Here is a 26933-nt window from a genome sequence, read left to right on the forward strand (position 1 = left end):
CATACTAACTGTAAGGAGGGGGAGGGTGGGGGACAACACAACTGAGCAGCAGTTGGGTAATAGCCCCATGATTTGTGGAGGTGGCTTTTCATGTAGGTTCTATAACCTCTGACTGGGTGAGTGATGATAGGTTCAAATCCCAGGTCCAGCGCTCAGTAGGGCAAGCGATTTAACCTACATACCTCTGCTTTAGCATCTGAAAAATGGAAATGGTGAAATGAGACCATCTATATAACATGCTTGGTCCCGGAGAGGAGGCAGCATTTGGACTGCTAACTATACCTGCCCTTAAGCAAAGTGAGCTCTCCCTTCCTTGAAAGATTCTGTTCAAAGACGTGCAAAGACCAAGGGCAAAAGGAAACAGGTGGGTGTGGAAGGATGCAGGGATTTGTTTCATTTAAAAAAGATTACTCCCGGGGCGCCTGGGTGGCTCAGTGGGTTAAGCCGCTGCCTTCGGCTCAGGTCATGATCTCAGGGTCCTGGGATCGAGTCCCACATCGGGCTCTCTGCTCAGCAAGAAGCCTGCTTCCCCCTCTCTCTCTCTCTCTGCCTTCCTCTCTGTCTACTTGTGATCTCTCTCTGTCAAATAAATAAATAAAATCTTTAAAAAAAAAAAAAGATTACTCCCCTATACTAGTTTGCTTGCCAGGAACAGAACCCCACTAAAAAAGGCTTTAGATAGAACAAAAGGCCATAGATGATGGACGTGAGAGGGACATTAAAAATACAAACTAATTTACCAAAAATAATTGTATTCTGAATATTATGTACAATATTATACATTTTACATTACATAAAGGGTTTTTATACATAAAGGTAAAATTTGATTTATGATTATTGAAAATCCAAATATATTTGAACGAAACATTCCTATGCATACATATAATCACTCCACTGGGATAGTAATCAAAACCATACATGAGTGTGATATTAAAAACTAACTTTACATTCATACAACAATGGTAGAAATTAAATGTCTTTATTAACTTGAGAGTATTATTATAAAACCACACACATATGAATTATATAACCTAATTCTATATATTTAAAAATCTTTATGTAGAGAGACAAATATGTCTTAATCCCAGAAGAATTTTTGATTTTTAATTTTTTTATTTTAGGGGACTTTTGTTGTCATTAAAATGCCATACATGGGCATAACACCAGCTCCAATCCCAGCAAAGAGAAAGGTCATGAGGGTCTATCATATCAATAATGGGTATTTTACTGTATAGTTTACAAGAAATAACCCTATTCAATTGTGTAATTTGGGGTTCGAGCTAGACTTTGACAAATGGGTTGGCGGAAATGTCATGAGAACCCAAGATGAGGGGGACCTAAAGGCCTTCAGAACTGTTTTTCTAGAGAGTGAGGACAGAAGTCAGTTGGCCACAGGTTAATAAAGAAATGAGGGTTGTCCCAGAAGCAGTCAGTGTGAAGAATTTCATTTCAAAAATCTCCATGTGTTACCTGCCTATCCTTGTCTGTTTCAAGGGATGGGAAAAATTTTTGAAATCACGGGACTGTGCTCAATGATTGTGGGGGGGCGGGGGTGTCCCACCACAGTCTGCATTTTGAAACCTATATTAAAAAGAACGAGAAGGTTGGGTTAGCTGGTCTCAGAGGTGTCTGCCAGCTAGGACATTCCATGCTGCCTTGAACAAATGGACTTTTACAGAGGCCATTCAGCAACACAGAGCACACAAAGCCGGCTCTTGTCTGTGGCCACAATGGCATTCTTGTAACCTTCCCACAGCGGTGAATCCTCTTCTTCCAACTATACCATTTTCTGCTTCTCATTCAGAGCCAAGGCTCCACCAAGCCACAGACTTTGATGTGAAGTCACCCACCGAGTAACAGGGGGTCCCCGTGACCAGCTCCAAGTGGGAAATTCTCCCCACAAACCCACCCACAGGGCTGGTGTAGAATCAGGCCCCGTGTGAAATCCCTGCATTGAGTCCCCAAGCTCCAGGGTAGTTTATGGCCACTTAATATGTCCACAGGAGGTGTGTGGACTCCTCAGCAACTGGGAAACCAGAGTGTCACCACCACCCACTGACCAGCCCCAGGGACTCAGACACAATACCGACAGGCACCAGGCCTCATTAGGGAAGACACATTTCTGCCGAACTTGCATTTCTAATACAAAGCTGTATTCTGGTAACCCTAGTTAAGGAAACATAAGAAACCACGAGCAACTATTTGGGGCTATCTGAGGACAAAAATATTGATTTTTAAATTTTTGAACTCTGCTTTCCAAAGACTATTGGCTGCTGTATTTGGCCTCCCCTTATGGAAGTTATACATGTGACTGAGTCCTACCTCCAACCGCAACTGGTGAGCCTGGAAAGATGAACATGACCTAAGGGGACCCCTTGGCCACAAGGCTCCTGCAGATCCAGAGCCCTGAGTATTAAGTCTCTTCCAGGCAGAAATAAAGAGCCGCACCCACTTTTCATAGCCCCTTCTCAGCTCACCTGCCTATGATCCTGTGTGTCTGGTGCCACCTGCAGGAATTTAGAAATGGCTGAGTATTCGATATCTTCCTCCGGGATTAGTTCATCGTGACTGTACTGGTGACAATGACTTTGGAGGAGACCACACGTGAGCAACCTGAGAGAGATTCCAAGAGACCGGGGGTTTCTAGTCGAACGGGAGTTGAGGAAGTCCCGAATGTTTATTACAAATGCTCAACCGTGCTAAAGCCATCCAAAAAGGAAAAAAAATAAAAAAGTCAAGTGAGATAAAGATGAACACCGTCCAGTGGTCTTGCCACTTAGATAAAGCTAATTTTGATGAGCATAGCTCTAATAACTCAGTGGGAGACAGAAATTATAGTGCCCTTAGTGGGCAGAACACAAAGAAGGGACATCATGTGTGCATCGTGCTTCAAGTATTTGGATGGAAGAGGAGGAATGAAGTTAGAAGAGGAACGAGGGAAACATAATATCAGGAAAGGGATTTGTAGAATTAGAGCTTGCTTTTAGATGGGGAAGAAGGAGAGATGGACGATCCCAGGAGAGGGGATGCTAGAAGTGGGCCCCAGAAGAGGCAGGAGGAAATGGGGTCCAGACACAAGTTCACATTGATCTGGAACTAGAAGAGAGGAGGGGAGGATGAACTTAGGCATATGGCAAGGTATAGGTCAGAGCACTGAGAATTGAGCTTGACAGCTTCAATTTTCTCTATGAAATGGGATGAAGGGTGTCTGCTATGTGTGGATGGGTTCCACATGGGTCAGAAAGACTTAGCATAATCCTTGGTGTGATCCTTCTTCTCTCTCCTTTTGGTGTAGGCAGGTTGGGGCTGAGGACCCAGAGGGAGCTCCTCCAGGACCAGCCAAGGGGCTCCCTGGATTCATGCAAATCAAACTCGAGTCAGAAAACATGAAGACAGAGTACACAGAACAGCTCGAGTGGCAGAGAATAGTACACAGGCTACCTGGGAGGCTCAGAAAGGAAAGGAGAATGAGTCTCTTCACTGCTTAGGGCTAGACGTTTATATTGGAAAGGGGTCCAGGGTACGTGATCCTTCAGGAATCTAGGGTCGAGTCTGATCAGAGGTGAGGGACAGGTGCACAGTAGGTTTTATTTTATAAATCATTGAAGGTGGGGGTCACTGATGCCAGTGTCAGCTGGGGTTTGTTCAAGGCGAATGTTCTGGAACATGTTAAAGAGCCAGCCCTTAGATGTTATCAGGTGTTTGAAGCCTCAGAGACACTCAGAAAATGATTCACTTTCTGGCTTCCTTCTTTGAGTAGGAACATAGTGGTTTTTACTCAGATGCAAGGAAAAATATAGAACATGAGTAAATAGGGTCTAGCAGGAAATAGCAGAGATGGACCCCTTTTTTTTTTTTTTAAGATTTTATTTATTTATTTGACAGAGAGAAGCATAGCCAGAGAGGGAACACAAGCAGGGGAGCAGGAGAGGGAGAAGCAGGCCTCCTGCTGAGCAGGGGGCCTGATGTGGGGCTTGATATGGGGCTTGATCCCAGGACCCTGGGATCATGACCTGAGCTGGCTTAACAACTGGGACCTGAAGGCACCCAAGGGGGAGCCTTTCTAAGATGGAGTCCCTTCAAGTTCCTTATCTTCCTTTTGTTACATAAAATTGTTTATATATACATTGACATTACTCCCGGTGTATCCAAGATAGGCCTGGTTTATGTCTGTGGTCACGGTATAATTATTTATAGTAACAATTCAATCTCTATAGTGTCCCAGATGGATCAATAAACCATATATATTTGAGAGAGAGACTGGTCTTTCTTCACTCTGCACAACTGTGTTCTTTCCTTCCGTGTGCAAACTCCTGCCTCAGATCCAGAGGAAGTCAAGTATAATACCAACCCAGTGTTGGCACTGTTTTAGGTGGAGTAGAAAGCTAAGTTTTCATGACATCTGAAAGTTCTGACGGTTGGGTGGCATGGAGACAAGGACATCCATCAATGCTGCTTCTGTCTTATGCATAAGGAGACAAGAAAAGTTTATGATTTTAGAGATTTCTCAGGAAAAAAGCCAACATCCTTACAAAGGCCTACCAGGCCCATAAAAATGACCTGTGCTTACCTCCAACCCTCCACTGTCCCCTCTTGTTTACTCCTCTGTGGAAAAGAAGATGGCCTCAGAATTTATGTGAGGATGACACTGCGGGACGGACAGAGGGAAGTGACTAGAAGTTCAGCAAATAGCACAGCGCAGATCCTTAACACATCAAATTTACAGACTTCATTTCATAGCCTAAGACAGACCCCAACCACCACCGCCCGAGAGTGCCAGAGGAGGTCTGTGGGATTTCTGGGATACACAGACGGAGGCCGAGGGACCTTGGCGAAGGCACGGGAGGGGGAAATCTAGGGATCGCGAGAGGGTGGGGAATAAGGTAGCCCTAAATTAGCAAACATCAAAAGCCCACATGGAAAGAGTGGTGATTGCGTGCTTTTTCAAGAGATTACCATGCTTCCTAGCCAAACAGCAACCTGTCATTTTACTACACTTTATCTCCTTTCTATGAGTAGCAGTTTGTGAAACCTAAAGCTCTAGGGAACAACAAGACACCAGATATGTCTGCGGTGGGGTGAGAAGGAAAAGTCGACTCCACACTAGAAAATCACCCTAACTGCGGACATTCCCTCCTCAGGGGCTTGATGCTCCCAGTTTCCTCTGCCCGGATTATGTCTGCGGGTCTGTGCTAAAACATCCTTCGATGGGTCACCTTTGGAAAATAACTCCTCATCCCACTTAACCTGCTTTACTTTCCCCCATGGCGTCTATCACTGAAACTGGTATTTATGGTCTGCCTTCCTGTACTATGATGTGGACTCCAGGAGGGAGGGACTTGCTTTGGTCATTGCAGCAGCCTCAGGATCTAGAACCATGGGTTTTTAATGACGATATGTTGAAGGAATGAGTAAATAAACGAAGGAGTAGGTTATTAAGAATATTAATGCCATGTCTGTCTTCATGGAATTTTGGTAAGTCCTCATGATCCAGTTGGGGAGATGTTCTAAGAGAATATGTGATTCTTAAACCTATGCTCAGTTTCTGAAATCAAGGATATAAAAAAATATTAATATTTAAAAACAAAAACCAGGGAGAGGAGGCATTATTGTCAAACCCATGTTTCGGATTGACCTTGAGATGTGGAAGAGCATTTGCTCAAAATCATCCAGCCGATGAGTCTTAATCCTAGGATTCAGTCTTCTGACTCCAAATTTCATCCAGTTTCTATAGCTGAACACACCTCCCTTTCTATAACAGAGAAGGAAAACTCTTTCTGGCTACCTCTCACCTGGTCTCTCATCCCAGCTCCCCAATATCTGTTTGCATCATGGTCACCTGTCACCACATCCAATGGTGTGTATCTGTTCTCATAATATCCTACCTTTGGTAGCATTCAAGTTGACTATTTCCTCCTTGAAGCATTTAGTGTTCCTGGCTTCCATCCAGCACAGCCTTCTTGGCAGGCTCCTGGTGCTCCAAGCAATCTCTGCCTGCCACCAAACCCCGGAGCTCAGCCCTTCCTCCTCCTTTCTTCTCCATCTGCAAACCCTTCCCTATCCCCTGGTTTGAGGTAGTACATGGAAATGACTCCCAAATTCATATCTCTAGTTCTGAAGATACCCCTGGGTTTTAGCCCTACTCGTGTTGCCAAAAGCCTTGTTATGGACTGAATGTTTGTGCCACCCACTCCCCATCCATGTGTTGAAATCCTACTCCCCCATATGATGGTAAGAGGAGGTGGGACTTTTGGGAGGTGATTAGGTCATGAGAGTGGAGCCCTCATGGTGGGGTTAGTGCCCTTACGCAAGAGACCTGAGAGCTTGTCTTCCTATCTCTGCTCTTGGCCACGTGAGGCTAGAAGATGGCTGTCTGTAAATCAGAAAGCGAGCCCTCACCAGGTTCCAGATCTACTGACACCTTGATCTTGGACTTCCCAGCCTCCGGAGCTGTGGGAAATACACATGTATCCTGTAGGCCACCCAGTCTACGGTATTTTGCGATAATAGCCCAGGGCTGCACAAGGAAATCTTACTTGCCTCCCCTCTCAGAGGTCGAATAAACATCTCAAAATTAATGTGACAAAAATAGAACCCTTCGTTTCTGGCCCCCAGCCTGGTCCTCCCTCATCTCTGTATCCAAAACCACATGGACCCAGTGGTTCAAGTTCAGCCTTAAGAATCAACTTCCATTCATCTCTTCTCCTTACATCCCAAGTTCTGCATCTCTTCTTCTAAACATGACCCGAATCAGCCTGCCTCACTCCGTCTCTGCTGCTGTCCCATGTTCATCACCATCATCTCTGTGGCCTAGCCCCAGGGGCTGGAACAGTGGCTGGCACATAGCAGGTACTCAATCAATATTTGATGAAGGAATTAATTTGAAGTGTTTGTTTTTTTTTTTTTTCAACTTGGAGTTGCCAGTTTGGTGATTTCATGGGTGAATACTAAGAACCAGGAATTCCTTCTGCAGCAGAAATTAGAGGCCCTGGAAAAAACTTAGACATCAGTGAGGTGTACCTACCATTACCCCAAAATGCCAGCCCTGCCCTTGCTCCCCTGGGACCTTTCTGTTGCTTTGTAATCTTCATGACTTCTCATAATGAAAATCTATGCTGGAGATAAGACCTGAGATTTCTCACAGTGAAATAGAAATCAACCTTGGCTTCTTCAAGGATTGTTCTCCCAGAGCATTTGGGAGCGAGACCTTAAAATGATGGAAGAAAGTTAAAGCAGATAGGCGCCAGTGGGGATTTTCTTCTGTTTCTTCTAAGAGTTAGCTCTAGAGACTCAGGGCGGTGGGAGGTGATTCCTTTAGCCAAAATTAGATTCCTGGTGAGCCCAAGCACAAGCCACCCAGAGGTCCCTTATAGGTCCCACAGTTGCCAGAACAGTTGCTGAAACTGAGAGGGGCCATTCCAAGTGACACCATCATGATGTATCTGCATTTCTCTGCATTCCCTCTAGCCTCTAGTCCCGCCCTCTCTCCTTCCTATTTAGGAATCGGGCAACAGCTTCTGTTACTCTATCACAAGAGAGAAAGACACATATCTAGAGGGAAATGAGATGAAAGAAACTATGGGATGAGTGAGGACTTTCCTGTCTGCTAGTAAGAGGGTTGGGACCCAAAGCTGAGTCTCTCTAAAACCAAGGCCCTTGGGCGCCATGACACCCTGGCTCCCATGCTCGCAGCCCTGAACCAGGCACTTTGCTAGAACATTCACAGACACCGGCAGGGGTTTGGAAGATGTCACCTGATGAAGCGGTATCCAGGAAACAGCTGTGACCCCATCACAGTGTGTGTTTTGGGGGACCACTGCTTGGTGCTTCATCGAACCTTGTAGGATCGGAGAGATCCTCCTGGTGGTGACTCACCCCACTACTCATTTCACAAAACGTGGGGGATCCCCGTGTCCTTCCTCCTCATGAAACCTGGTTTCCCGACAGAGACTTTCAAACGAGAAGTCTTGCCCAGCTCCTCACAGCCATCGACGGGCTGCTGACACTGTTGCAAACCGGTGGTCTACGTTTGTTTGACCATCAGCAAACATCCGGTTCTTTTTTGGTAGATATTGGAAGCTCATCTTTTGGTGGTTCAAAGTCGGGGGGGCCAGGGTTGGAAGACACCACCTACACCATAACCCACTACACGGTGGTGGAACGAGAGGGATAAATTCCCCCCAAAGTCATGATTTAGTCCCACAGCCTGTGGAGGGGAGAAGAGGCCCATATCTGTCCTGGTCACACAATCACGCTCACAGGAATGAGTGGGCACCCATCTTCGTAGTCAAGCCCAGTGATAACGTCCTCCTTCTAGCCAGCAGAAGTAGGTCTAAAGGGATTTTTAGATCTGGAAACCAATTATTAAAATCCTGGGCTTTGCAGAATTTTAAACACCATTCATTGAAGGACAGTGAGTCTTAAAAAGAATCCAAATCAAACTCTATCTCACACCATAAAACTTAATACTTATAATTATCTGACATCCCTTATGCTAATTAACATGCTTTTTAGGTTTTATTTCAGTAAGAGTCCTTTAAGTGCCCTGAAATCGACTCCTGGGGTTTAGATTTCTGTTTAGCATTCTGCATGAATAACCCTGTGATTTTCAAAAAATTATTAATCACCTCTAGAAAGAAGCTTGGAGTGAAACTTTACATAAAAATTATAGTTTAGGGGCGCCTGGGTGGCTCAGTTGGTTAAGTGTCTGCCTTCGACTCAGCTCATGATCCCAGGGTCCTGGGATCCAGTCCCACGTCAGTCTCCCTGCTCAGCAGGGAGTCTGCTTCTCCCTCTTCCTCTGCCCCTCTCCCCTGCTTGTGCTGTTGCTAGCTCTCTCTCTCTCAAATGAATAAATAAAAAATCTTTTAAAAAATCATGGTTCATACAAATTATTTTAAAATAAGTTAATCTAAAGACAATATAACATTGCCTCTGCTCCTACTTGCCAGGAGTAAACCCTAGTGCCCTTCACTCATGGGTAGCCATTGCCTTCCTTCCAATGTAAAGCAACTAGTCATCAATTTCTCCATTTCTCTCTATTTCTTGCTCGCTCATAATACTTCCTCCCCCTTCCCTTCTCTGTCTCTGTCTCTCTCTCTATCTCTCTCACACACACACACAAGGACGCATGCAGATCTTCAACTTCACTTCTCTGCCTGAATGGGAAGGAACAGAGGAAATTAGGCAACAGTGTGCACTTTCGCCGACCTCTGTTTCCCTGGCTCAGCAAAACTCGTGATTTAGTTCATTAATTCTCCATGGAGCATTTTCCAGAAACCATAGGGAACGTGAATGCTGGGCGCATGACTGGAAGGCTCAGAAAAGCCTATTTGTGTGAGTTTGGGGTTTCAAAGCCTACAAAAGCTGCGGTGTGAATGGCACATGAGTGATCCCCCCTGCGCCCAGTATGAACTCTGTGATTGAAGGGAAGTGGCTTCCTGGTGACACACTCACCCGGTAGGGCTCCGGATAAAGGCTCAGAACTTTACTCCCTCCCCAGTCACATGCCCTCCCCAGCAAGCCGCTATGTGGGGGTCACCTGTTCCTCCCCGTCATGCCACACAGCATACCTTACCTAGCACCCCCCACCCAGCCCCCGCCATGCTCTGTTGAGTCCTGATGATTGGAATGCCCACATCGTTATTATAAACCACGCAGTTAGATCTAATATTTTAGAGAGCCTCACGGCATCTTGCACGGGGCAAGTCCTTCACTAATATTTGTGTCCATTTTCTCTGTCATTTACTCATTCACTTATTCAATGATTTTTGGACTCCGGATGGAATATTCAAAAGTGACTCCAAAGGGGCAATTTCAAGGTGGGTTAGATCTTCCATGTTGAGCTCTGTTCTCTGGGAGGATGTATTTCAGGTATGTAGAAAAAGCATGCAGGTCAGATTGTGGAGACAAGAAGAGTTTGATGGGAAGCTGGTTCAGGCTGTAAACTAGCCTACCTCTCTTCCCAACATGTCTCTTGGATCGATAAGAAAAAAAAATTATTAATAACAACAACAAAAATTAGTATTTGAGAGTGTTTGCTTCTTGCCAGATGCCGCTATGAGTGCTTTTACTCATTTAACCCACATTATAACTTTAAAAGATAAATACTATTAATATCCCTGTTTTATAAATCCCATGGGGCCTGGGACTCTGCTGTTAGGGGTTCATTTAAACCACATCCTCCTTCCGGCAATTCCCTCAGTTTCAATGCACACGCTCCTCAGTGTGACAATGTGATGGAGTAGTCCAGATGAAGGACAAAGCTTCGTGTAAATTACTTTCCAAAATGCCTCCCCTCCTAGAAGTGTGTACTTCTTACCAGAGCTGGAGGAGCGCTCTGAAGAGGGAGCACAGGCAGGTGCAGAGACGGGGAGTGGGATAAACACCTCCATCACCTCAGTCTGGGAGGCCGGGCTCTGGGGTTTAACCGGGCAATGACCGCAGATGTGGACGAGAACAACTTCTGTGTCTTTTTAATGCATGGACCCCATACTAAACAAGAGTTTGGGGAAAGGGAATCTGAGCCTTAGAACAATGGCCTACCACGCCTAGACCCGACATTCAATCCACTTTTGGTTGTGAGGTAAGGGTGATTTTGTCCCCCAGGGCACATTTTGCAACGTCTGGGGAAATTTTTTGTCCTGACTTGTGGGAGAGGAGCCGGGGTCGACCAGTATTTCGTGGTTAGAGGCCAGATATGCTGCTACGCATGTGACACTTGCTCAGGACAGCCCCCTCACCAGAGAGATGATCTGCTCCGAAACAGAAACAGTGCCGATGTCGAGAAACCCTGTGAATCCATCTGGGGCAGCACTTGTAGGGCTGCGCACACCGCGGGGAAGTGATTAATCGCCAGCCCAAGTCCCAGGGGCGCACTCTAGTGGCCATTGCGAATCTCCGGCGCCTAAATCCAATGGGTGCCTGCCTCCAGGTCTCCATTATTTATGGAATTGCTGCAAGGGGGTGTCCTATCCCTGACAGGTACTGTCCCCTCCCCCAAGCACACGAATTTACCTGACAGCGTGGAGCATGAGGCTTCTCTCCTCAGGAGAACTCTCCTCTAATCCCGCAATCTGTTAACTTTATGGAAACAGCTTTGTGTAACAAGGTAGACACAAAGGTTTCCTTTCCTGAAGTGGGAGCACGAAAACCAGGGAACTCTTTCTCTTTTGTGCCAACTAAATAGAACAAGTCAGTGCGGGGCCTTGTACTCCCCAACGCAGCAGAGAGGAAACTTCGTTGCTCTCCTAAGAATATTAATGAGTTTAGCAACAACAGCAACCTCCTTCTGGTGTCCATGAAACCAGCGAATCTCCTTACTTGTGCGTACATCTCTGTGACACCCTCATGAAATTGATCCTCCATCCTCAAAACAATAAAGGGGCATTATTAGTGCTTTTCTTTCTTATTTCTGTAGTTTTTAAGCTCTTAGATAATTGCTTTGATCCTTATGTGAAGTTTGCATAAAATGCCAAAATTATTGGGAAAGGGTAAGCCTGAGACTCATTCTAGGTCCTTTTCTGACTGAATTGGGTGAAGCTATGTGCTCTCCCAGTCCCCAGACCATGTCCACATAAGCCAAGCTAGGCTTATGCTAACTTCTTCTGATCAAACCACTCAGCCTGCTAGAATTGGTAGGGGTAGGCGTGGAGGGGGGTGTGCCATGCTTCCCAGCCTCTAGAGAGCTGATCCTTTCAAGTGGCTAATAAAACACCCATGCAACAGCAATCAAACTATGCGGCCACAGCCCTGGGCTTCCCGGGTCTCATATCAGCTGCCTCATCCCTCCTGTGCTGGGGGTTGTGAAGAGGTCTGGTGAATGGTTTGCCAAACTGTGGAAAGCTCGGAATCCATCTACTTAGAATGCTTTAAAGATTTTACGTTCAAAGGGAGCCTTGAACAATAATGACCCAAGTGGTTCTTTCATCCCACGCATAACTTGACCATGGACACTTTAGAAGAAACCAAAGAATGAAGCGATGTATACCAGCTTGTAAAGTATAAATCATTGTGGCTTCTTGAGACTGTCTATGTAGGAGGAAGAAGTCCTCATGATGCTTAGTTTCAAAGCACTTATTTTTTTTTTCAAGGTAAAATATGTTACTCAAACATCAACTCAACATGAATCTCCACTTATAAGAGCAAATTCACCCTTCCCATGGGAAGGTACACAGATCCCGTCAACCATGCTCTGCAGCACCCGCCAACACGTCTTAAAGTTTTGTCTTGGCGGTAACCGGTAGTGAGGAATAGCTCGAGTGCTCCAGGGAACAAAAGCTAATAAGGGAGAATTTGGATAGTCATCTTCAAAGTTAATAAACCTAACTGATAGCTTCGATCATTAGAAAAATAATCTCTCCAATTCCCAAGCAACAACATTTCTGCAAGGGCTGTCGTTAGAATTTAGGATCCTGAAAGGGGATGTGCCACTTGAGGGCGCCATTGGGTTTTAAGAAAACTGCTCCGTTGAAGTGTGGAGTTCTGTGAAATAGGACTGAGTTTAGGTCTCACTTCTAGGAAACGGAAGGGAAACTAACCTAGTCTCTTTAGACTCAAACAACATTAACCAAGATTCAGTTGACAAGTTCTAAATTCCCTTTTTTACAAAGCTGCCTTTACCCAGCCAAATGAAATAAAAAGGGATACTGTGTTAAAAGATGCCCTGTGTATTTTTGTAGAAGAGACAGTTGCTTAAGATCAACATTCCAATGGCAAGTGAGAATAATAGTGGGAACAAATTGCATAATACGAGCCTTCTGACTTTAAACTGGAAATCAAAACTGTTCGGTTTCCATGGGGGAAAACTTTGCTTTACTTGGGGGTTTGAAAACTCCCAGAGAGAAGAAAAGCTGCTATATGATCTCAGCTTCCTTATCAGACTTTGTCTGCCCGACGCAGGTCCTGTTTCAGCGGGGACCAGCAGGAGAAGAGAGAGAAGGCCGGCATTCCTAAACAAGGTGCTGTAGAGACCTCCTGTGGGAGAGAGTATTGTGAAGGCTCTAGAGTGTTCGAGTTTGAGAAAGTGTATCAGTGTTCACGCAGAATTTTCAGAATGAGATATCCCGTAGGGGAGTCGACCATTAGAGAGAGTTAAAGAGAACAGAACAGAGGGGATTGATCCCCGTTGGAAGTTCCTTTCCCTGCCTTCTCCCTCGCCCAATCTAGCCAATTTTTGGTACTCAGTGTGAGGTCCATGCTCTCCACAGAGCTGTCTTTTATTTTTCCAAATGATCATTTTGTTTCTTAAATTTTCTTCTGCCATTATATTGTTCTAATTGTTTCATATGTGAAACCAGCCTTCCCCACAGGACTATAAGACCCCTGAAAGCAAGAAACAAATACTCTATCTTTGGAATTCCTATGGCCCAGCCCAGCAACATGTCAGGCACATAATCAATGGTTTCAAATTTACTGAGTTGTCTAAAGAGAAATAAGAAGATGAAAAACGTTTCCTACCACTTGCTTTTCTTTAAAGGAAAGGAAGGTGATGACTACTAGTGAAAAAGCTTGAGAATGTCAAAGACTTGAACAGAAATATGGATTCAAGTTTAAAAACACACTCATAATGGACGTTTGTCCTTCTTAATGTCTGCCTAGTTTGCCTAGTCCCCCATCCTCTGTATTTATGAGTCCATGTTTTTTTGTTTGTTTGTTTTTTTAGATTCCACATATAAGTGAAATCTTACAGTATTTGTCATTTTCTAACTGACTTATTTCATTTAGCACAAAACCTCCTAGGTCCTCTCATATTGTTACAAATGGCAAAATGTCTTTCATTTTTACGGTTGAGTAATATTCCACTGTGCATGTGTGTGTGTACACTGTGTACCATAAATAAGTCACAAAGATGAAAAATACAGCAGAGGAAATATAGTCGATAATATTATAATCATTTATAGGGTGACAGATGGTGACTCTACTTATCCTGGGGACACTGAGTACTGTACAGAATTGTCAAATCCCCATGTCGTATATCTGAGACTAATAGAACATTGTGTGTCAACTATATTCCAATAATAAATATTAAAACATATACACACATATTAAAATTTTCTACCCCTGAGGCTGCTGCTGCTGCTGCTTCTTTTTTTTTTTTTTTTTTAAGGTAAATGATCCTATAACCATGCAACAATCCAAGAGCTGTGTTTTAGGAAAATGAATCTAATAATATTGTAAATGTTAATCAGAAGGAGGAAAAACTAGCATCTAATACTCATTATTATTTACCAAATGCTGACTGTGTGCAAGCCTCTTTATTATCTTTAAGCTCCAAGAATCTTGCTTGGAGAGAATTAAGCAACTCATGAAAGGCCTGGAGCAAAGGCGCGGTAGAACTGAGATTCGAGCTCTGAGTATGCGATCCAAAGGTTATGATCCTTTCCCTACGCTGAGGCCTGTCTTTCTGGGATAACGGGCCAAGCCAGCACTCAGCCTGGGCTGGGGGGAAATGGTGATGAGATGTGGCCGCAGCCATCCTCTGCCAGCTCAGCCTTCGTGGGTGGCATGAGCACGGGCCCATCCCTGGTTCTATCAGGGGTCTGGGCTCCAAGCCTTGCGGGGGTGCTGTGTGACCAGCTGGAGGCCTCCCATCTCACTGCGGTCTCATCTCAGCACCGGCCAGCCATCTGGAGAGCGGGGATCGCATCCAACTTCTCCTGGCACTTCCAGCAGGGCCTTGCCCATCACTGGCACTCAGCACGTGTGGAATTGAACCTTCCAGAGGAGACAGGAAAGTCCTACCTCCAGTTATGGCAGTAGGGCTGGAAGGGAAGCGTGGATTCCAGTGCCAATACCAAAAACATCTAGAATTAGCAGCAAGTACATGTGAGAGTTAGGAAGGCTTTCACGTGATTCTAAGAGTCTATGTCCAGGAAAAAAAAGCTCCTCAGAGGAGAGGTGGTTAGAATGGGCGGGGGTTGGGCATGACACACCTGGAGCATTACACCGACATCCCAGACGGAGTCCTCTGGTCCCAGCTCAAAGTCGCGAGACCGGCAGCTGGGAGACCAATCAACTGGGAATGTGTATTCGGAAGCTTCTGTCCATCCTGGTGGCCGTGACCTAACCATCATCCAAACTTTCGCCACTTTTCATTTCCTCTCCCGCCACACTACCTGCCTAGAGGCACCATTGTTTTTCGTCCTAATTATCGTGGATGCGCCTTTCCTGGTTGCTGTGTTTGCACTCCCGGCTCACCCCCGACCTGTGCTCCACACAGCAAGCGACGGGATCCTTCTAGAATGGCATTCAGTTTGCTCCTCAGCTAAAGCCTGGCCATGCCCACGCAAGTCCTCACAGGAGCCTGCTTGGCCCCACCTGATGGGCAGCAGCCCCTTCGGCATCCTCAGACCTCACTGTCCATCAGCCCCTGCTCCGCTGTCCCACCTCTAGCAGCACCAGCCTTCGGCCCGCCCCACGGGTCCCACCGGCACCCTGGGCATCTGCCCGTGGCTGCTTCTCCTTCTGGGAGCCTTCCCTGCTGCTCATCCCTGGGGTTCATCCCCGGGGTTCATCCCCTTCCCTACTGGAGGACTCTGCTCAAATGTCATTTTCTCCTTAAAGCCTCCTGTAACCCCTCACTTTCCAGTGACAGTAACCCCATCCCAACCGACTCTTCTGGCCCTATTTTTTTTTTCCCCCTCCACAGGGCTTATCACCCTCTGCCATTCTGCATATTTTCTCTGATTACTAAATTTCTGTTAATTGTTTATTGTCCATATTCTGACACTAGAGGCTGTGTGTGTGTTTCAGGAAGCATTAAGAACGCTGCCTGACGCGTGGTGAGCGGTCAGTGAATGTTAGTGGAAGGCATGTTGAATTATTGGTGCAGACTAATAGTTTTAGCTGAGAGATTGCCAAGGGGAAGCACGTAAAGAGAGGAGAAGTGACTTGGTTTTGTTTTGTTTTTTCCCTTTTCAAGTTTTCATTTAAATTCCAGCCAGTTTTAGGAGACGGCATGAGAGATGGGGACTTTGAACCAAACTTGGGCACAGAGCGCCCAGGTGGGTGGTCACCCACAGTCTTACTGTTGAGCTGGGACATAAGCTTCTCCTCTGGGTCCTGGATCACCTGTTGGTCAAGACACCAAGCAGCTTCATCTCTCAGAGACTGGAAAGCCCACTAAGAGTGTAAGGGGGTGAGGGGCTGTATCAACCATGGGACATCTCGTGTCAGATCCTGGACGCCTAGGAGAAAAAAAGAGAGGATAATTTTTTGGTCTGTGGCAGTGGGGGTTACTTTAAAATAAGGCAGGAATCAAACAGATCTCCAGATGTGAACTGTCACCAGAACACGAGATAATTTATTGAAACACAGCAGTAGCTTTGCTAAATTGTCCCCTGGCGGCATGGAAAGCTCAGTATACTTTCTCCAGGAGCTTTAACTGCCACCAGAGATGTCTAAAAGACCCTGGGTTTATATCACCTGATGATGCAGTGACCATCCCGTTTCCCCCTGGCTTTCCCTTATAAGTCTTCTGCTATTTGCCTGGAACTTTGACTGCACAGTCAAGGGGGTCATGTGTCTTGGACCAGGAAACATGGTCTATTGTCCTCTGTCCAAACCCACAAGATTATTTCTGAAGACATCAGCCCATCACAAGTCCCTGGAAGATCGGTTCAGTGAAACAAAGCTGTGTGGTTAATTGCCCGTGGCCCTCCAGACACAGCTGGCAGGCCCAGGGTTCAGCCAAGCAGCGAGACTCCACAGCACATATCTGCTGATTAGCTCCGCAGCCAGGCAGGAAATTGGAAAGCCAAAGGGCAAAACCAGATCTGTGGAAAATAATTGCCCACTCATCAGTGAATCTAGATATGAGAAGACCTCAGAGAGCATCATTACAAAAATGGCGAAACCTCTGCAGTTGTCAGCAGCGATTCCGTGCCACAGTGTCCTGATGTGCGATGACCATTGATACAATCGTCGTCATCGCCACCATCATCAACAGCCTCAGGAGCAGAATGTATCTGTTAAGTTCCCACCGTCCGTTCAGCAAGCATTCCGCCCAGTGGCCTCATCATTTAGATGTTCACTGAATAATCCAGAATTGTTGCCCAAGGCTGACGCCACCTTTCACAGAGGCCAGCTGTCACTGGGCTGATGGGTTTTCTCGTAGTTGTTGTTTTAACCTTTCCGATATCATGATTCATGCTCTCATCAGACAAAGGCAACTTTGGATTCCCTGCCTGGGAAGAATAATGAGCTAAACTATCTGAATAGTATTTTTATGAGTATGAACCCATTTGTTCCTCACAAAAACTCTGAGGGGCAGGTGTTATTTTTTTTAAATAATTTATAAGTGATAAAATGGAATCTCAGGTAAGAAATGTGGCCTATTGATTCATAGTCTTGGATAAGTGGTAGAGTCCATGTTTGAGGACTCTGGGAGAAAAGAAAATTCCAGAGACCTCTAACCTTTCTAGAGGAGAGCCTTAGCAGTTCACAAAGAAAAAGAGAGAGCATGAACTCTTCACTTAGAAAGATATTGCTGACACCTCTGTGTTTTTGTGTGTGTGTGTGTGTGTGTGTGTGTGTATAAAGGGAATGAGAGAGACAGAGAGAAAGACAGAGAGAGAATGAGAAAGAATCCACTCATGCTGATTCAAGAAGACTGAGCTCAGGAAACAATGCACATTTCAGTACCGGGGCCAAAGAACAGGCAGCTCACAGGGTCGCTGTGGACAGAGCCCACAGGGCCCCACCTGATGGGCAAACCAGGGAGCCTGAGGAGCTGAGAGAATCAGAACAGAACCTACATCTGGAAGGGAGAGAGTTCAGTCTACTTGACTACCTTAAATTTAAGAAGCCACAAGAGGCTACTGAACTAGAAAGAAGGGACCAGCCATACAATCATTTCAAGTTCCTGAATGGTCCTTGATTCTGGAAGGAGAGTGAGAACAAGGAGTATCTGGAAATGGCTGCACAGTGAAGCAAACCTGTGTGAGACTATGTGACAACAGACCCTGCTCTGTGACACTGTGTGACAACAGACCTCATTCTGTGACACTGTGTGACAGCAGACCCCGCTCTGTGACACTGTGTGACAACAGACCTCATTCTGTGACACTGTGTGACAGCAGACCCCACTCTGAGGAGTCGTGCTCCACTCTTTCTTATCTGAGTGATGGTCTCTGTTGCTCTTGCTGCTCCTGCCTGGCCCTCCCCTGTCCCTTCACCTACCTTTGCCCTTGAACTTGGCTTGATTCTACTCCTCATCCAGTACCAACCTAGACTGGACTTCCTCACAGAAACCTTCCCACTTTTTGCTCCCTGTGCCTTCTAAGACACCATATTTATAATTTCTTCTTAGGTTCCCTTGTAGAATCTGTGCCCCATCAGAGCAGAAGCTCTGCCCTCATGTCTAATAATAAGCCTCCAGCTTCTAGGAGAGAATCTGGTACAAAGAAGGGGCTCAGTCAGTACTTTTTAAATGGAAATTAGTGAAGATTTTGGATTCACGTTAGTGGACTCAGCAAATGCTGTGATCCAATGATGAGATGATACTATTTCAGAGGAGAAACATGGACGGAGGCTATTATCCTTGGGGCTTCATCTTTGAAAGTACTACTTTCCTTCTATAACTCTTTTTTGTGTTGGTTAACTTTCCAGTGTCATCATCTTCTGGAATTCATGTCAAGAACATAGAACAGATTGATTTCCCCTCAGGGGTTACTAAGGGATACTCCATGTTTCAGGAAGATCTATTGCCTTGTAACAAACCACCTCAGCACTCACTGGCTAAAACAACAATTATTTATTCTTTCTCACAATCCTTGAGTCAGATACTGAGTGAGGACTTGCTTGGGCAGCTCAGCTCCACAGGGCATTGGCTGGTGTCACTGACTCAGCTGCCTCTAGGTGGCAGCCAGGGCGGGCTTTATGGCCCAGGAAGGCGTCACTCACAGGTATGAGACATGTGACCACACCCAATGTCGGAAGACGTCCATGCTCCTTTGTGTGGCTTCTTCCCCCACAATCACTTCTCCTATGGCAATCTAGACCACTTCCTTACAGCATGGCATCTGGGTTCCCGAAGGAAAGTAAAAGACACTGAGTTCTTTAAAGGTGGGTCTAGAATTGACTTCTTTAGCTCATTCTATTGGCCAAACTAAGTTACAAGGCTGACTCATACGCCAATGGAAGGGAAATGGACCTCATCTCTTGGTGGATGGAGCAGCAGGTGTGAACAGGGAAGCAAGGAAGAGACTGTTTCCCTAAGTGGAGACTCTGCTACACTTCCCATTGTCACTCAGCTTTAAGACCTTCCCCTAAAGCAAACTTCTCCTTTCCTCATCCCCCAATTTAAGGCCCAATCTGAGCATATTAACCTTCTTTGGTGTTTTAAGTCTATTTGCCTTCATATATCTTAAAGGAAAATCTGATTCTCAAAACATAAACAAAAAACCAAATCTGTGTCAGGTGCCCAGATTCTTGACTCTAACTTGTAGATACACCTGCTTGCTGAAAGTCTCCTGATACTATGTGGAAATGAAATGACATGGATCAGCTGCATTCAGATTCAGAAAAAAAGAGAGAGATGCCAAAGTTGAATCTGACTTAGGGGCTGTATTATATGCCCAAGTCATTTTGTATTTGCAACTGTTTGTGCTACTGAGTTAATGAGACTCTTTATAGAGACTTATGAACACTGAGTAATAGCCCCAAAGATCAAACACTGTGGCCACCCCGAACACCAAACCAATGAGCACCACAATTGGTGGCAACAGAATGTGGTGCCTCGTGCTCCCAGATGTCAGCTCCCTGAAGAATGCTACTTGCAGTGTAGCCTCCAGTAAATCATTTCCTGAGGATGACTTCAAATCACGGATTGCAAAAAGGGTTGTATCACCCAGTGAATTATCAAGCTGCTCAGGCCAGCCCGTGCCTCTACCTACCCCCTCTCTGGTAGTGTCCATACCACTCAGGGTACCTTGGAAGGCTCCTAAGTTCTGAGTTCAAGACTCATCATTGTTGTTTGCTAATTGGGGGCTAGGTGAGCCTCTGTGTCCTCTATGACTTCCTTGCAGGACTAAGGCAAGGATCAAATGAGAAAATAGATATAAAAAGTAATTTGCAAACTGCAAAACATTTCTACTTCTGGTATTTCTTTTAATTACAGCCTCTCTTAGCATATAGACATTCTTAGCCACAGTCATAGATGACCCAGGGGACTAATGTGTAAGTGCTTCCTCTCCTAGTCACTGTTCTAACTCTACATATTAACTCTTTTGCTCCTCACAGTAATACAAAATGTATTAATTATTATTCCCATTTGACATATGACTAAATAGAACCATGGGAAGGGTAAGTAGCCCATCCAGAGTATTCCAGGCAGAAAATGATAGAGCCTGGATTTGAATTCTGACAGTCTGGTTTGAGAATTCATATTCAACCACTAAGTCACACCATTTCATCATCTTAGAAACCATAATTGGTCCAGGAATGGGGCCCTTGGTCCATGATAATTAGAGCTGTTTTGGCACTGATGTGTGGACAGAGAGAGAAGGAAGGTCTCTTTCTGCTGGAATCAGGACAGCCTGGAGGCAGTGACAACTATTTTCACTGGCACACAGAAAAAACCCTCTGCAGAATGGAGATCTCATACAGGGTATATTGGTCAGGGAACCTCCTCATTATAACAAACAATCCAAGTAAGTTTATTTTGGGCTCTCCCAATGGTCCAACACCAATCATCTCGAGCGAGCGGCTCACCTCCAAGCAACAATTTGCGACACATTTTCTATCTTTTTGGTACTGAAAAAATGAGATGGCTTTCTGTTGTAGCATGTCATTGGGTCCTTCTGGACTTAGTTCAAAAGTGTGATTGAATAAAAGACAAAGGAATATGTGTGGGTAGAGAATTCAACAGCCGGACTCAGAGTTCTCCACTATCTTATCCCAAAAACAGATGTCTAAAGAAATATCTAAGGTCAAAGAGAGAGAAATTAACAGCTGGGTCTTCCCTTTCTTTATATCTCATGTCCAGACTCTTATTGCTTGCAAATTTGAGCCACTGTCTCCTAGCAGTGGATTGCTAATGGAAGCAGGTGTGGGGCAGGCATTGCTGCCTTAGAGGATTAGATGCAGGATTCTGGCACAAAGGCATACAGATGTCTGGAAACAGAGGCACACAAATAATTTTACTACATTTGTTTCATGTTAACAAGCTGTGTTGGACATACTTTGTAGCCAAAGGCTGAAGTGCTCATTAACATGGTGAATAAGACCCAGCCCCTGCCCAGTAAGTGCATGAAGTAGATGCTGTATATAAATGCTTAAATGTGACCAGTCTACAGTAGATGTCTGGGTAAAATGCTTGAGAAACCAGGAGGTGAAGGAGATTAGTAAGAGCCTCGCAGAGTTGCCCCCAATAAGCCTTTATGCATCTGTGAAGGAAATCCATGGACAAGAAAGCTTTGGGATAAGCTCCTCGATGTCACACCATTCCAGAACTGAAGAAGGCTTATCCCCGAGAATCTGACAACACTGGCACTTAGCTCAGATAATACAAAGAATCTAATATCCCTCTGCTGCATCATTAATATCAAAGTGTTTCCTGAGGAAAAGTACAGATCAGAGTCAATATTCACTGACTCCCGAGCTTCCCTGAAAGCCAAACTCTTCTGGGACCCTTTCCTTTTTTCTTTTCTTTTCTTTTCCTTTCCTTTCTTTTTTCTTTTTTTTTTCTTTTTCTCTTCTTTCTCTCTTTCCTTTTTTCTTTCTTTCTTTTTTTTTTTTTAAATTCTCTTCTGTCTCATATCTCTGAAACGGACTAAGAGCTATTTTTTTCTTTTTACCTGTGATTCAGGGCTGTTTCATTTCTATGCTATTTTGTGCTATTTCCTTTGTTATTGTCTTTGGCTGAAGCTTATCTACCTTCTATATTTCCTGAACTTTAGACTTCCCCTCCTGGGTGACTTATTCAACTCAAAATGGAACAGTTATTTCATGAGCAACTCATTTTATTAATTGCCATGGAAGTTTGGGGTCAAGTTTGAAGTACTGGTTGTATAATATGAGACATCAGTCTCTGTGCATGTGTGACTCACTCAGCTGACAACTTAGTCAGGACTGACAGGCTCCGTCCCCTTCTCTCTGGCTTTCCACTACCCTTCTTCCATGTGGGAAGGGCACGAGGGGTGTTTCAGGGCAGGTGATGGCACAACTAGTCATCACCCTGGGACGGTTTTGCCAGTGAAAGTAGGCACTAACAAATCATTAACAAGCATTAATTGACACACAATGGGCACAAACTGGGACCGTTGAGGCAAGCCAATAAGTAAGATCATCCAATTATTAAGGCTCCTAAGGCATTCTTTTGGTGACCTTCACCTTGGGTAGAGAAAATATTTTCCTTTTTCTGCACAGTTAGGGCTTTCAAGCAAAGGAAACTAACACCTGAGTTAAAGGACAAACTTTGGAAATGAAGTGGTCTTAGATCTGAAGCCATAGGCTCCCACTCAAAGGGTAATAAAACTTACCTCCCCAGGAGGAAAAGGCTTGCTTGCATTCCAGGGAATGGACTTTCCCCTTTCTCTTCCTGAGATAGTTGGTTTACATTAGAAAGACTGAAATTGACAGGAAGGCAAAGGGGCTTTTCTCCCTCTTGCAAAAGGAGGGTTTCAATGGATTATTTTTGTTTTGTTTTTTTTTGTGGGTTTTTTTTTGCCTTTTTTTTTTTTTTTTTTCTGGGTATGGGTCAGACTTTCTTGGTTCTCTGTGTGTATACCAAATTTTGTTGAAACTGGGGACATTTCAAATAATGTCAAGTGCCAATGCTGGCAAACAGACCCACCCCTTTTCTCGGTCGTCCCCCATTTGTTGCTGCCCATTATAGTGGTTTATTCAGTGACTCTTCTACACTAATTCTGTAAAATAAAGATTCTTTGTCATGTGTTATCACTGAAGTCGCTACTCAGCTTTATAATCAGCTAATGATCAGACAGAGATTTTCTTAAGTGCCGGGAACTAATAAATCTTGCAGTCTTTGCTGTGGGGCTCTGCGTGCATGTTGGGCCGTGACTTCAACATTCAGTTTACAGCCCTGCCTTAACCTTTGCTTCCTACAGACACAGAGCATCGAAGTCAACGAGAGGTGACAGCTTGGGGTCTCCAATTATCACTCATGGGCAAGCACAAAGCCCTATGTCTGCCCATGGTCATCTAGGTTTTCAGGAATGTGTGGGGGCATTTCAGTTTATCTACGGATGCTTCGTTCTTTGGCATTTCCTTTTAAGCTTTTGTTTATTGTGTGTCCTGACTCTTACCTATCATTGCAGGGCAGCTGTGAGATAGCTGTACTTGCCTACAAATGTGGTCAACAAATGATCCTGGAGAAAGGTTTTTACCTTTGGGGTGGCTCTCAGGTCGGATCAGGTAAAGGAAGTCTTCTGGTTGGGGTAGCCAAGGGTGCCACCAGATGAATCAAACAGCAGCAGTTCTTTGAGAATGAGGTTTGGAAGGACTCAGGCTTTCTTCGGTTCTATCTGGTACTATGAACACCAGCTGTGACTCTCAAGACTACCCCTGAGCTGGGGAACAGGGTGTGAAAATAGGGTATGTTAAAAATGCCACAAACCTCAGTTTTCTTATTGAGCTTTGGTCATTTTTCCTTCTCTCAAAGAGCTGTCTGTATTTATCCACAAGATAGTAGATGTCTCGGAAATCAGAGTCTTGAGGCAAAGGCTTATGTGTCACTACAGTATTAAGGAATGTAAGCCCAGGAGCAGAAGTAAGGGACAAGGGACACTCATAGGGAAGAAAGAAGAGCCAATGCACAGTATGTGTCACCAAATTAGCTGCTATTAAGTGACACCAATGAGCAATACCACTGGATCATTTGATAAGCTTCATAACGTCACAGAACAGTTGATCCAAGGGAGGAAATATAGGTATTGGCTCTCCTATTCCATTTGCCAAAAATTCCCTTTTCCTCTAGGTTGTGATTGCACCACTATTAAGCAAAGTTCAAGAACATTCCATGTTTAGTAGCCACAGGGAATCCCCACAGCAGAAGACAATGGAGACTGCAATGAGCAAGAGGAAAGATCCTGTCAGTGTACCAGATGAAAGTTGCTTCTGGCCCTCACAGGGTGGCTCCCAGCCCTCCCAGAGCTCACTACTGGTTGGAAGCTGGAACAAGAGACAGTTAAGGAAGAGGGCATATGAGATGGTATATAAGGAGGGCTTGACAGAGTGCATAAAGAAGATAGTGATACAAGTCATGAAGGTATGGATCAAAATTTGTCAACTCTAAGAGCCATAAGAAAAACATTAAGCCAAGTATTTTGTGGGATTCGGAGAAGGAAGTGGGAAGGCAAATTGGGAAGGAGAGGGGTCAGGGAAATTTTCATGACTGAAGAAACATTGGAGTCCAACTCAGAGTGATGGCAGGGTGTGGCAATGGAGTGGAGTTTGTGAGATGAGGGAAGCAGAGCGGCATTCTAGCAAGGACAAAGGTGATGGGGACTTAGCGCAGAAAAGCCCCTTGGCTAAGTTCTCCAAGAAGCAGATCATTGGAATACAATGGTTAATTTGGGAGGTGATCCCAAGAAGTTCTGTAGAAAAGAGGGGAAGTGAGAGAGGGAAGGGACCGAAGCCAGTTCAGGTGTGTCCCAGGAGCAGGTCACTTTCGGTCACTCCCGAGACCCTCGCAAGACTGCATCCTTCAGAGAGCTCCCCACACAGGCTCGCTCGCTGGAGGGCGAAGAAGTTGGGGCATTCTGCAGGTGCTTTCCTTGTTACTGCTTGTGGGCAGCTCTAGCCGCATCGCCTCTCCAGTTTTCTGCCGGCTCTCTATGCAGGCTGCTCAGGCTTCTGGTGGGAGAATCCTTCCAGCAGAACCATTGTGAGTTCAGTAGAGACTCACTGATAGCTAAGGGAATGATGAGTGTCGTGGGGATATTAGCTGAGCACTGACAGCATTTGCTCAAAAGTGAGGACTTACTTGGAGAACAAGGACTTAAACTGTTGGGCAGGAACTGGAGCGTGTTTAGAGCTGGGGACACAAGGGCCCTCGGAAGCTTAGTAGATTATATAAATAAGTGACATGCGTGGGTAAGGGGACCGGGGCACCCTGAGGTGACCTGAAAGCAATAGCTGCTGCTAAGATCTAGCTGACGGTGACCTTGCAGAGAGGGAGGCCAGTATCATCGAATCTTTCCCTGTTTCAGGAGACGCTGGAGATCGACCTCTCCGTGTGTGTGAAACACCTCAGCATCTAAATGTGAGCAACTAATTAATCATTTAAGGCAAGAGATAATTGAATCAGTAATGGAAATTGGTAATAATTAACAATCTTAGTCAGCAATTTAAATTAGGAACGAAGACAAACTGAACAAATCTGCAGACTGAGTCAAGAGCCCGCAGCCTCGTCGCAACCTCTAATGTGATAGATGTGTAATGTGTAACACCTCTAATGTGTAACAGACATAATGGGAAACCTAACATGCTTGGGCTGGGGTCCTATCATGAAGAGACTTGATTTCTTGGCTTAGGAACTGTGCTGAGACTGGTTTGCACTAAAAAACAAACAAACAAACAAAACAAAACAAAACCCAAAAAAGCCAGTGAGTACTTCAGAGCAGGAAAGCAGAGAGATACGAGTTCTGCTAGGAAAAAGGTTGATCTGTTGATGGAGTAGAGAGTAGGGAAGAAGCGTGGGGGGAGGGTAAGTGGAAGGCAGGAGAAAGCTTACAAGGCCACAGCTGTATTTTAGGTAGGAGAATGTGAAGGCCTGGGTGGGATTTGGGTAGAAGCCTGAAACAGGCATTCAACCGAAAGCAGGTGAAGGCATGTGAAATGTAGATGTATCAATACAAATGAAACACTCCGTTCTTCTGGGAGAAAACATCCATAGGACCTAGAGCCTCTTGAAAGTTTAAAAGCTGGGTGACAAAGAGCAAGTGGGATGTGAATGCCAGCCAGTTTTGCAGCTGTGCCCCATGCCTAGCCATGGTGTAGACGGGTGGGTCTTTTGCACTTGGCCCCATCCCAACACAGATGTACCAAATAGTCCAAGGAAGAGAGCGCTAAGGGACTAAGTGGGCTATGATGAGTGACGAGGCCAGGGAGCATAGCCCTCCTCTCTCACTATGTTCACGGGATCCCAAAGTACAGAAGGAAAGAAAGGGTCGGGACAGGTTCTACACCAGCTGGGGAGTATGTCTTCCAGTTTCCTTCTGTCTTCCTGGGGTTCTTAAGCCAGAGATGTGGACATTGAAACCTCATTTCAGCTGTCTTTGAGGACCGTTATCCCACCTTTGTACACCTTTCCCTTTCTCATTCTATCTCCTCTCTCCAAAACAATTCACACCTGACCTCTGCTCCGTTCATTTACACTTGTGTTCCAGATCACAGGATGAGTCAAAGGAGGCAGGTAGCACTGATGTCCCATCCTAGACGGCCTCACTCCACCTTGACATTCCCCAGTTGCTGTGGGCAGTCTTGTGCATTATGTCCACATCTGGTGCTCCCATCTTGCTGTCCCCTACTTGGGGCTTTCTCCTGTGCCTTGTTCAATGCATGCAGAGGTGTCCTGAATGGTCCACGGATTAAATACTCCCATGGGAAACCCTCAGCCACAGAGGGATGTATGTCAGGGGAGAAGCACCTGGTCCCAAAGGAATAGTCCTAACGTGCATTTCTCAAATTTTCTTAGAGGATCTTCAACTGGAGTGAAGCCTGGTTGCCCATAGCAGTAATTCTCTCTTTAATATAACTTTTGAGGACTTTTCTCTCTTCACTGTCTGACCTCCTCTTTTCCCTCCTCCCACCTTCCTGGAATCACTCCCCAGAAAAACTGCCTGCATCAGAGTCTTTGTGTAAATGTCTGCCTTTGGGGGAACCCCCAAAGAGATATTACCTATTCTATCTTTCAACAAGTCATTATATTTTTAAGCTGCCATTTTTAGATGACACTTGAGTGATTACAG

The 26933-nt window shown here is 45.2% G+C and overlaps 1 protein-coding gene across 1 annotated transcript in view; it reads right to left on the minus strand.

Annotated features, from left to right (window-relative positions):
- Positions 1 to 15071, minus strand: part of LOC125101138 (chondroitin sulfate proteoglycan 4-like) — a 35700-nt gene extending 20629 nt beyond the window's left edge. Inside the window, exons 1-3 of the mRNA XM_047731777.1 lie at positions 14934 to 15071; positions 14743 to 14804; positions 2478 to 2613 (exon numbers count right to left, since the gene is read on the minus strand). Coding sequence (XP_047587733.1) covers positions 2478 to 2613; positions 14743 to 14804; positions 14934 to 15071 — 336 coding nt within the window. The remainder of the gene's footprint in view (positions 1 to 2477; positions 2614 to 14742; positions 14805 to 14933) is intronic.
- Between the last annotated feature and the right edge of the window lie 11862 nt (positions 15072 to 26933).

The sequence above is a fragment of the Lutra lutra genome, chromosome 5, assembly GCF_902655055.1.
Source record: "Lutra lutra chromosome 5, mLutLut1.2, whole genome shotgun sequence".
Taxonomy (NCBI): Eukaryota; Metazoa; Chordata; class Mammalia; order Carnivora; family Mustelidae; genus Lutra; species Lutra lutra.